Source organism: Crinia signifera, chromosome 4, assembly GCF_055691185.1.
Source record: "Crinia signifera chromosome 4, ASM5569118v1, whole genome shotgun sequence".
NCBI classification, from domain to species: Eukaryota; Metazoa; Chordata; class Amphibia; order Anura; family Myobatrachidae; genus Crinia; species Crinia signifera.
In genome coordinates this window covers 326,313,670-326,323,946 of record NC_139220.1, presented here as the reverse complement: position 1 = coordinate 326,323,946, position 10,277 = coordinate 326,313,670, and the positions used below count along the sequence as shown (strand labels likewise).

The following is a 10,277-nucleotide window of genomic DNA, read 5'->3' as shown; positions in this document are numbered from 1 at the left end:
TTCTTTTTGCCTTCGCACGGTTTCTGCTGGACATCAATTCACACTCTCACACTTCTAATTACTAATAGGATAGAACTCACCAAGGGTCAGAGCCCTATGTTCATCAAAAGGTTTCTTTTGGGGATAGGGTCCGTATCTCACAGGAATCACCGATATCCACTCCAGTTGGTAAGGTAATGCACTTTATTCCATACACCAACACTCCAAATAAAATATAATAAAAACGATAAAAAAGTCCATACAGAGGGATACACCTGGCACCTTGCAAGTTAAGATGGGTAGCTCTCCAATCCGGATAGAGAGTTTTCCCACAGCCAAAGATGACAAACAGCAAAAAACTGTGCAGAGAATAATCCAGGTGATCCACCTCCTCCCACCTGGGAGGTGGGAGGAGGTGGATCACCTGGATTATTCTCTGCACAGTTTTTTGCTGTTTGTCATCTTTGGCTGTGGGAAAACTCTCTAACCGGATTGGAGAGCTACCCATCTTAACTTGCAAGGTGCCAGGTGTATCCCTCTGTGTGGACTTTTTTATCGTTTTTATTATATTTTATTTGGAGTGTTGGTGTATGGAATAAAGTGCATTACCTTACCAACTGGAGTGGATATCGGTGATTCCTGTGAGATACGGACCCTATCCCCAAAAGAAACCTTTTGATGAACATAGGGCTCTGACCCTTGGTGAGTTCCTGGGAGGTGGGAGGAGGTGGATCACCTGGATTATTCTCTGCACAGTTTTTTGCTGTTTGTCATCTTTGGCTGTGGGAAAACTCTCTATCCGGATTGGAGAGCTACCCATCTTAACTTGCAAGGTGCCAGGTGTATCCCTCTGTGTGGACTTTTTTATCGTTTTTATTATATTTTATTTGGAGTGTTGGTGTATGGAATAAAGTGCATTACCTTACCAACTGGAGTGGATATCGGTGATTCCTGTGAGATACGGACCCTATCCCCAAAAGAAACCTTTTGATGAACATAGGGCTCTTACCCTTGGTGAGTTCTATCCTATTAGTAATTAGAAGTGTGAGAGTGTGAATTGATGTCCAGCAGAAACCGTGCGAAGGCAAAAAGAAACCTTGATGTGCACATAGGGCACTGATTACAGGTCAGTTGACAGTGTCCTATTTTGAACATCAAGACGCAGGGATTGAATATACTGCAAAGAAAAGAAAAGGAAGATACAGCGCCTAAAGATCACCCATTGTGTTTGCTATAGTTGTTGATTACACGCTGGCTACGTGTTACCAGATCCAACAGGTGTCTGAACGAGACTATGGGCGCACAGGTGAATATGTTTGCTTCATTTAATGCACTATATATATCCGGTCTTGCTGGAGGGTCACTTATGCTCCTGAGGACGGTGATACAGCATCGAAATGGCCGTCGGGCATCAGTGACCCTCACAGTGGACCACCATGCCTTTGTTATGGATGTGGTAACTACAATGTATTTGGACTATGTTTTTTGCATTGGTGTGTCCACTTGTCTTTTTCTGATGGAATTGATTCTTTCACTTTTTGATATATAAAAACTTTTTTGGACATTCTTATTTTCAGTGCTGGCTTCCAATTTTTTACTTATCTACATTTATGTGGCTACAGCACTGTACAGATGATTGCAGTTTAGTGTGCATACTGCCCTTGCCTCCTATATATATATAGGTTCTGGAAAAGGTGCAGGAGAGTTCACTTGTGTTCACCAAATTCTGGTACATTCCTCCCTTTTTCCAGCGCCCTGTCTTGCTCTAGGGCCCTTATTGAAGGCGTATCAACATCGGAATCTTTCCGAATTGTTTCTGATATTTACAAAGAATTTTAAAGATTGGTTTTTAACTCAACATACCGCACACTCCCGTGTACCCCTGAGGAAGTCTCTTCGGAGACGAAACGCGTCGGGTTGTTTCCATGCGGTTCACAAGAATCCAAATTTGTAAATGTCATACATGTATTTTAAATAAATGCTATTGAATTGTTATTCTGTTAATCTGCTTGAAACCTGAGCACAAAACAAGGTGGTGGGAATTTCCACAGCGCCCTCTACATCTTTTCTTATATATATATATATATATATATATATATATATATATATATATATATATATATATATATATATATATATCGAAAACAGAGTGGTAGTGGCCTTTTTTCTGCGCTAATGTGGGGGCAGCACTTCTATAATGCCTTGCTGTTAATAAAGGCACGATGGATACAGATAGAAATGAAGAAAATAATAGGAGTGCGCCCTAAGGTCAGTTTAACACCACAGAACATGTACAATTAAAATATCTGTATTTATTACAGCAATTAGGTACATAAAAAATAACAGCAGTTTTTACATAAAATTTGATCGGGAGATCCAACAAAATGATCCCAGAACAGGAAACAACCCTACGCGTTTCGTCCGTTAGGACTTCATCAGGGGTGGTCTGGATCTAAGTGGTGAAACATACATCAATAATTATATAAAATCTTTATTTATTAAAAATTAAAAAAAGAGAAAAAAAGTGCTATAAGTATATAGTAAGGTAAAAAAGGCCTTTAGGGCAGGAGATGAAACCTCGAATGGAAGGAGGTATATATATATATATATACTAATATGTTCAAAATTAAATGATTTTGCATGGCATTGTGTAGAATAATGTAATGTTCTATTTCTTTTTTTTATGCTGAAAATAGCAAAATAGCAAATTAATCTGGTATTACGGTAACAATTTGATCATTGCATGATTTCTGCCCATCATATATTAATTAGGAATACAATTTGTTTACTATTTAACAATAATTAAAGAAGCCCTGCATATTACAAAGTCAATATCATAAATAAATGTATTATATTATTTCATTAACTGTGAAATGACCAAAGTTATCTCTAAAGCTGTGTACACACGGGGGGCAATAGTGGCTGAAATCGCTGGAAATATGGTCGCTGGCGACCAGCAGTGTAGCTTGGTGCCACGGTGCCTGGAGCAAGGGCATATTTTGCGCCCCCCCCCCCCCCCTGTAATGAATTGGGGGCGTGGCTAACATGTGTTGGCATTTGAAAAGAAAGAAATTAAAAAAATAAGACACTATATAAGACTCTGTAACGGAATCTGCTGCGCTATATAAGACACTGTAACGGAATCTGCTGCGCTATATAAGACACTGTAACGGAATCTGCTGCACTATATAAGACACTGTAACAGAATCTGCTGCGCTATATAAGACACTGTAACGGAAACTGCTGCGCCAAATAAGACGCTGTAACGGAATCTGCTGCGCTATATAAGACGCTGTAACGGAATCTGCTGCGCTATATAAGACACTGTAACGGAATCTGCTGCGCTATATAAGACACTGTAACGGAATATGCTGCACTATATAAGACACTGTAACGGAATCCGCTGCGCTATATAAGACACTGTAACGAAATATGCTGCACTATATAAGACACTATATAAGACTGTAACGGAATCTATATAAGATGCTGACAGTTGTAAATAAATATATATGCAGATAAAGAATAAAGACATATACAGCACAGCAGGGCCGGGGCGGTAGCAGAAGCCGGAGATATTCACCCCCACCCAGCCCCCCCCCCCCAACCCCAAGTTTATTACTATGTTTAATATTAACATTAATTAGCTGTATAAATAAATAAAATAAATATTCACCTTGAATTACAGGGCGGCACGGGCGGCTGCAGAACACCTTGTCCTCCTCCTGGCTACAGCCAGCGCTTGGGATGGCTGATAATAACGCTGCTGTAGCCACGGAGGAGGGAGTGAGTCAGGTGACTCTGGGAGGAGTCTTTAGTTCTGTTACTATGCTGCGCTGCCCGGAAGCCGGATCGAGCAGCAGCAGCAATTTAGAGAAGAGAGAAGATTGTCCGCCCACCGCCCGGCCACACCGTCAGTGACGCTTGGCGGCAGGGACCGGGCGAGAAAGGCAGGACGGAGGCAGACGCCGGCGCCGGGTAGGGAAGACGCCGGGTAGGGCAGGGCAGACGCCGGCGCGCGCTGCCCGTTATTATACTTAACTTGTGCAGGGAATGGATAATTTGCAGAGGGGGGGCGGGCCGGCGGCGCCATTCCACCAATCTGCGGCCGGAGCATGAGCTTCGGTGGCTCCGCCCTCCCTACACCTCTGCTGGCGACCATATTGCCAGTGATGGGAGTGTGCCCCGGCGATAAATCACCGGGTGCGCACTCCCATTTTCAGCCCCATTCTAATCGCTTGTCCCAGGAGCTTGCTCCTGCGGCCAGCTGATTACCTCTGCGGCACCGCCGGCAGAGGTTTCCTTTCATCAGCGACCATCTCTGGTTGCTGATGAACAGGAGACACAGAGCAATATATTGCTCAGCCATATATTGCTAGCAATATATGGCTGAGCAATATATCTCCCCCGTGTGTACGGGGCTTTATATTGCAGTGCCAACACTAGTTCAGTTGTAAGAGTAGGTGAGAATTAAAGTGTGTTCAATTAAATCTCCCCATGATCAACAACTTTTCTTACTGTGGATCCTGATATATAACTTATAATGTTTGCAGAGAACATTGATTGGAATCTACTGCCTTCGATTATTTCTGCAAATCTTGATGTATAAAAATACTTTCAAAGCTCAGAAAACATAATAGCAATACCAATCACAACACCATAGCAAATGTGAACAGAGGCCTGCCCCCATTTGCATATTTACAGTATTAGCAGTGACTATGTGCAAATCATTCCATTGTTTTTTTACTGTTACAGATGTATCGGGCCTTATTGTTGCTGGCGATCCGCCAGCAACACGGCTCATCTATCTGACTGAGACGCCCGTGCGCCCCGCACGCACGCACGTCTCAGTATCCAGGCAGCGGGGCGGCGAGGCGGACGCAATACTGTCCGCCTCCCGCTCAAGGGGGCTGGGGGGGACCTCTGGCCACTGTGGTGTGGGCACCGGGCGACCGAGGGCAGCACCGTCGGAAGGGGATGCGTGCGCACTTTCAGGCATACAGATGGCGGCGGGGCAGGGGATGGCGATGGCGACGCCATCGCCATCCCCTGCAAAGATGAATCCCGCTACATCTGTATGTACAGTACATGAATTAATAAAGTTATCTACCATATTAAACACCTAATAACTAAAATATTAAGCCTATACAAAAAATTATAAATCTATAGTTTGATGGCTTAACTCATTGACCAATACATAGATAGATAGATAGATAGATAGATAGATAGATAGATAGATAGATAGATTACTCCATCTGCACACGACAATTCTCTGATTATAATCTTCTCTTTTTACTTACAACTCTGATTCTCCACTTCTAGCCACCATCTCGTTACATTGTTTCCTTATTGTTCCCCTCACTTCTCTATTTTACTTTCTCTTTCTCTCTTGCCCTGAACAAGCCACGTCCCTAGACAATTTCTTCAATTTCTTCTTGACTTCTGCTCTTGACTTCAGCCACCACCCTCGCAAGTCAACACCTTAATTCATGCATTCCAAAATCACCCGAAATCTGCAAATTGACAGCGTAGGGAACCACACCCTAAGGCAGAAATCCTCCTTTTCAAATGTGTGCTCTCAGACTACCGTGCCGCCCTTTCCGTCTCTAAACAGTAATATTTCAAAAACATTGGGCCAGTTGAAATGCTGCCTGAAATCGGTGGCCAAGCAGTATGCTAATGTGAAATTAATGCTGTGAGGATTGGTAATGTGTAATGTGTGAGGATAGGTAATGTGTAATGTGTGAGGATAGGTACTGTGTAATGGTGTGAGGATAGGTAATGTGTAATGTGTGAAGATAGGTACTGTGTAATGCTGTGAGGATAGGTACTGTGTAATGATGTGAGGATAGGTACTGTGTAATGATGTGAGGATAGGTACTGTGTAATGTGTGAGGATAGGTACTGTGTAATGCTGTGAGGATAGGTACTGTGTAATGATGTGAGGATAGGTACTGTGTAATGATGTGAGGATTGGTAATGTGTAATGTGTGAGGATAGGTAATGTGTAATGTGTGAGGATAGGTAATGTGTAATGTGTGAGGATAGGTAATGTGTAACGTGTGAGGATAGGTACTGTGTAATGGTGTGAGGATAGGTAATGTGTAATGTGTGAGGATAGGTACTGTGTAATGCTGTGAGGATAGGTACTGTGTAATGCTGTGAGGATAGGTACTGTGTAATGATGTGAGGATAGGTACTGTGTAATGTGTGAGGATAGGTACTGTGTAATGCTGTGAGGATAGGTACTGTGTAATGCTGTGAGGATAGGTACTGTGTAATGCTGTGAGGATAGGTACTGTGTAATGCTGTGAGGATTGGTAATGTGTAATGTGTGAACGGTTAAGAGAATCTCGCAATGCAAAAATCAATTGATGCTAACTCTTTTACACATAAAGCTTGATAATGATGATGGTGATGGTGATGATGATGATGATGATGATAATAATATGAGCAATTCAGCTGCTGGGTGATTGTTCAGAAGTGTCCAGATCAGAACCACCAGGCTCATTATGGCAACCACTTAGTGGGTCTGTGTCCATGGAGGTCTGAGCTAGGACTACAACATGAGGGGTCCATCACTGACTCCGATGTGACTCTGGCTTGTCTTGGGTGCCCAGTTTGCAAATAAAATTCCAAGTCAAAAGCTCATTGGAGCATGACTGCTCTGTACAGTGCTCTCTGTACAACTGTCAAATTAATGTCAATAAACCAACTATTTCAAGAGATAACTGCCATATTCAAAATGATAGAATGTTTTGTTGCCTTTTTCATGACAATAACAGTGGAGGAAACCATGCACTAAGGCAGACATTCTCCACTTCAAGTGTACGCTCTCATCCTACAGTGCTTCCATTTCGGATTGTCCTGCAGTGGGAAGATCAGAACCATAGCCTTTGTCTATGACAGTATGATCCAGTACTACAACCTGGGGATATATCACTGACTCTGGGGTGACTCTGGCTTGTCTTGGGCACCAGGATTGCAAGAAACACCCCAAGTGGAGAGCTCATTGGAGTCCGACGGCTCTGTAGAGTGCTCTGTCCAACAGACAAATTAATGTCATATTCAGAATTATGGAAATTCCAGTTGCCTTTTCCCGACAATAACAGTGGAGGAAACCACGCACTAAGGCAGACTTCCTGCATTTCATACTTGTGCTCTACTCCTACAATGCTGCCATTTCCGTCTTTACTGTAATATTTCTAGAACCTCATCTCCTTCAATTGCCGGATGTAATGCCGCCCGAGTTCAGTGGTCATGCGAGACGCAGGCCGAACTAGGATGTCTTTTTAAAGGGGAATCATTTACAAGGCATGGCAAGGCATGACATCTGATTCCAAGTCTTCAAATGTACTTCATATCTTTGTCACTGTCAGCTACTGTACCTCTCCTGCCCACGCCGGACCTCAACTTCCTTTTGACATCCCAAATTTACTCCATATGTATCTAAAACTTCCATAAACTCACTGGATATCTTCAGATTGGATTTAAGTAACCTCTCCAAATGGCCTTCATGACATCTGGCTTTCTCCACTGCTCCAATCTATCCTTATTGATGCTGATTGGCTCATCTTCCTCTCCAATGTTTGATGTTTTCTTCTGCTTTTACAAGCCCTTCGTCTTCAGATTCAAATTTCAATTCAAGGTCAATCTCTAAACCTTATCTCCCTTTACTCATCTTCCCAAATAATTCACTCTACAAGTGCATGTCATTTCTTGCCTACTGATTACTTCCACCCACTCCAATCTCTAAAATTGTGCATATTTTCCTTTATATCTCTGGAATTCTCTTCATCTTTCCAAAACCAACTAACTGGACTTGCATAAATGTGCTTTGTTTTGTTTGTTTTCTGTTCATCTAAGAAACTAATGCTGCTCTTTTTATATCTTCAAGGTGACGAATGTAACGGATATCATACAAATATTGCTGATCGGAATTCCAAGATTAAAGCAACATAATGTTTTAGCTTTCTCTCTGATCCTTGTGATTTATTGGGTGACCATATTGGGGAACCTTCTGCTCATCTCACTGGTGGTGCACAGCAAGACTCTTCATTCGCCTATGTACATCTTCCTTACTCAGCTGTCTGTTTGTGACATGTTGGTGGCAACAGATATTGTTCCAAATATGCTTTATGTCATCCTCAAAGATGGAGGCCTCATTTCTCTTCCGGGCTGTATCACTCAGTATTTATTATTTTGTTCCACAGAAAGCTCGGAGTGTCTCCATCTGACAGTGATGTCCTATGACCGCTATTTGGCCATATGTGACCCACTGCATTATAATGCTATAATGAACCACATGTTTTGCTTTAAATTAATTATTATGTGCTGGGTTATAAGTTATTCACTGGTACTACATCAGTATATAGAAATATGTACATTATCATTTTGTGGACCAAATGTGATTGACCATTTCTTCTGTGATTATGACCCCTTGCTGGAACTTTCCTGCACAGATACTTATGTATTTGAAATTGAAACTAAATTGCTTACCATTCCAGTAATAATCATCCCTTTCTTTATAATTATTGTTTCTTATGTCTATATTGTTTCCACCATCCTACGAATCCCATCCATTACTGGAAGACATAAGGCCTTCTCCACCTGCAGCTCCCACCTGGTTGTTGTCTCTATATTTTATGGATCGCTAACAAGTACTTATTCAGTTCCCAGGAATGCAAATTCACACACGTTAAGTAAACTCCTATCTCTGCTGTACATTGTGATCACACCATTGATTAACCCTTTTATATATAGCTTCAGAAATAAGGAAATACATAATGCATTTGAAAAATCCATCAATCATTTTCATAGAGTTAATTTACAGTAAAACACACAAAGAAAATAAGTATCTTTACAGGTGCACTGAGGACCAAATAATAATTTGTAATAAAAATTAACTTTTATTGTTATTATAATAAAAAAAGTCTCATATTAAGAAGAGACCTGACTTCCCTGACGTAGTGAAATATTAAAAAGATAGATGTGTGAATAAAGAAAGGAAAATAACTGAAATTCTAAATTGTCCTTTATCAAAAGCTAATAACAGTTACTGCCTAATTACCCTAAGTTAGTGGCAGCTTCCTTGTTACATGGAATTCTCAAGTTTCTATTCTTATCTGGAGCATATTGTTAAAGTTCTCTTGCAAAATACAGAGACAAGGTTATCATAGCCATATCAGTGCCTCTTAGTACACAACGATATCATTTCAGCCCTTACAATTCACCCCAGAATTCTTGCTAATGTGCTTGTCAATTATTATACACGCACAGTATACCTGCACGTCTGATATTGATGTAGCAAATTCGGCGAGGTTAGGGAGGGCGCGTTGTCCCAGATATGAGACAGTTGGGGCTATTGTCCACTGTTACAAATATAGAACATTAATCACTGTAGGCCACGCTATATGCCGTTAAGGGTGTCACTGTGAGTTCTGCATAAATGTACTGTATCCGTAATTACGAGGTTTATCTGCCGGATCTTGTGTAGAAAGCATTCATGCATACATTCAATATAATAGTTCCCAGATTCTTCACCTTAATTCAAGGTCCACCCCAATTTTTCTTCGTCTCCTAGCAAAGGCTGTGTACCTCCTTCTGCACCCTGCCAGAAGTGCCGGGCAGTGCTGCAGCAGAGGTTGGGTCGGGGTGTCTTTTAGTCTGGAGGGGGCGGGGTGAGGATACTGCAGGCTGCAGTACAAGTATTTTCTTTCCCTTTGTACAGCTACAGCAGCGCAAAGCTCTGCAGGTGCTCTGGGCCAATTTTGTAGTGTGGACCTGGAGCTGCAGCTCCATCAGCCTGCCTGCAGCATTACTGACAGTAAGTTTACAGATTACCCCATGCTGTATTTATACGGCTTTCACATCTCAAAACCTACAGTACATAGCCACAATATTTGAAACATTTCTTAAAACGGGTCTGAGCAAGTTAAACCACTTTCACATTGCCAGTATTAACCGGTATATTACCAATTCGGTACTTGTGTATTATCTGGGTGCCCGATGTTGAAATTGTATGCCACTCCCTTAAGCATGCGATGCAACGTGATTTGACGCAATTTCCCTTGAAATTCCCTTGAAGAGAAAATTGTGTTGCATTGTATGCTATTGTGATTTGACGTGATTTTAATATGTACAGGTACCCAGATGCCTCTTTCATATGTGAAATGGCCCCCCAGACCCCATTTTTAATTGTATACCCACCCTGATGGCTAACTGCCCCCCATTGTTAACGCCACCCCAATATCAATGCCAACCCGAAGCGTGGTCGCGATGGGCGGCGGTACGCGTCCTCC

At 41.9% G+C, this 10,277-nt stretch overlaps 1 protein-coding gene across 1 annotated transcript; it reads left to right on the top strand.

The window, feature by feature from the left end:
* The first annotated feature begins 274 nt into the window (after positions 1-274).
* On the top strand, positions 275-8,812 carry LOC146073455 (olfactory receptor 10A4-like). The gene is made up of 2 exons (XM_083180635.1): positions 275-358; positions 7,874-8,812. Exons 1-2 carry the CDS (start codon positions 275-277, stop codon positions 8,810-8,812), a joined length of 1,023 nt encoding a protein of 340 aa, XP_083036761.1.
* Positions 8,813-10,277: the final 1,465 nt, after the last annotated feature.

Excerpts from the sequence above, each read along its gene's own strand:
- LOC146073455 (XM_083180635.1), top strand. The coding sequence starts at position 275 with ATGGGTAGCTCTCCAATCCGGATAGAGAGTTTTCCCACAGCCAAAGAT. Across the intron at positions 359-7,873 it reads CTGTGCAGAGAATAATCCAG|GTGACGAATGTAACGGATAT; the intron begins GTGATCCACCTC and ends TATATCTTCAAG.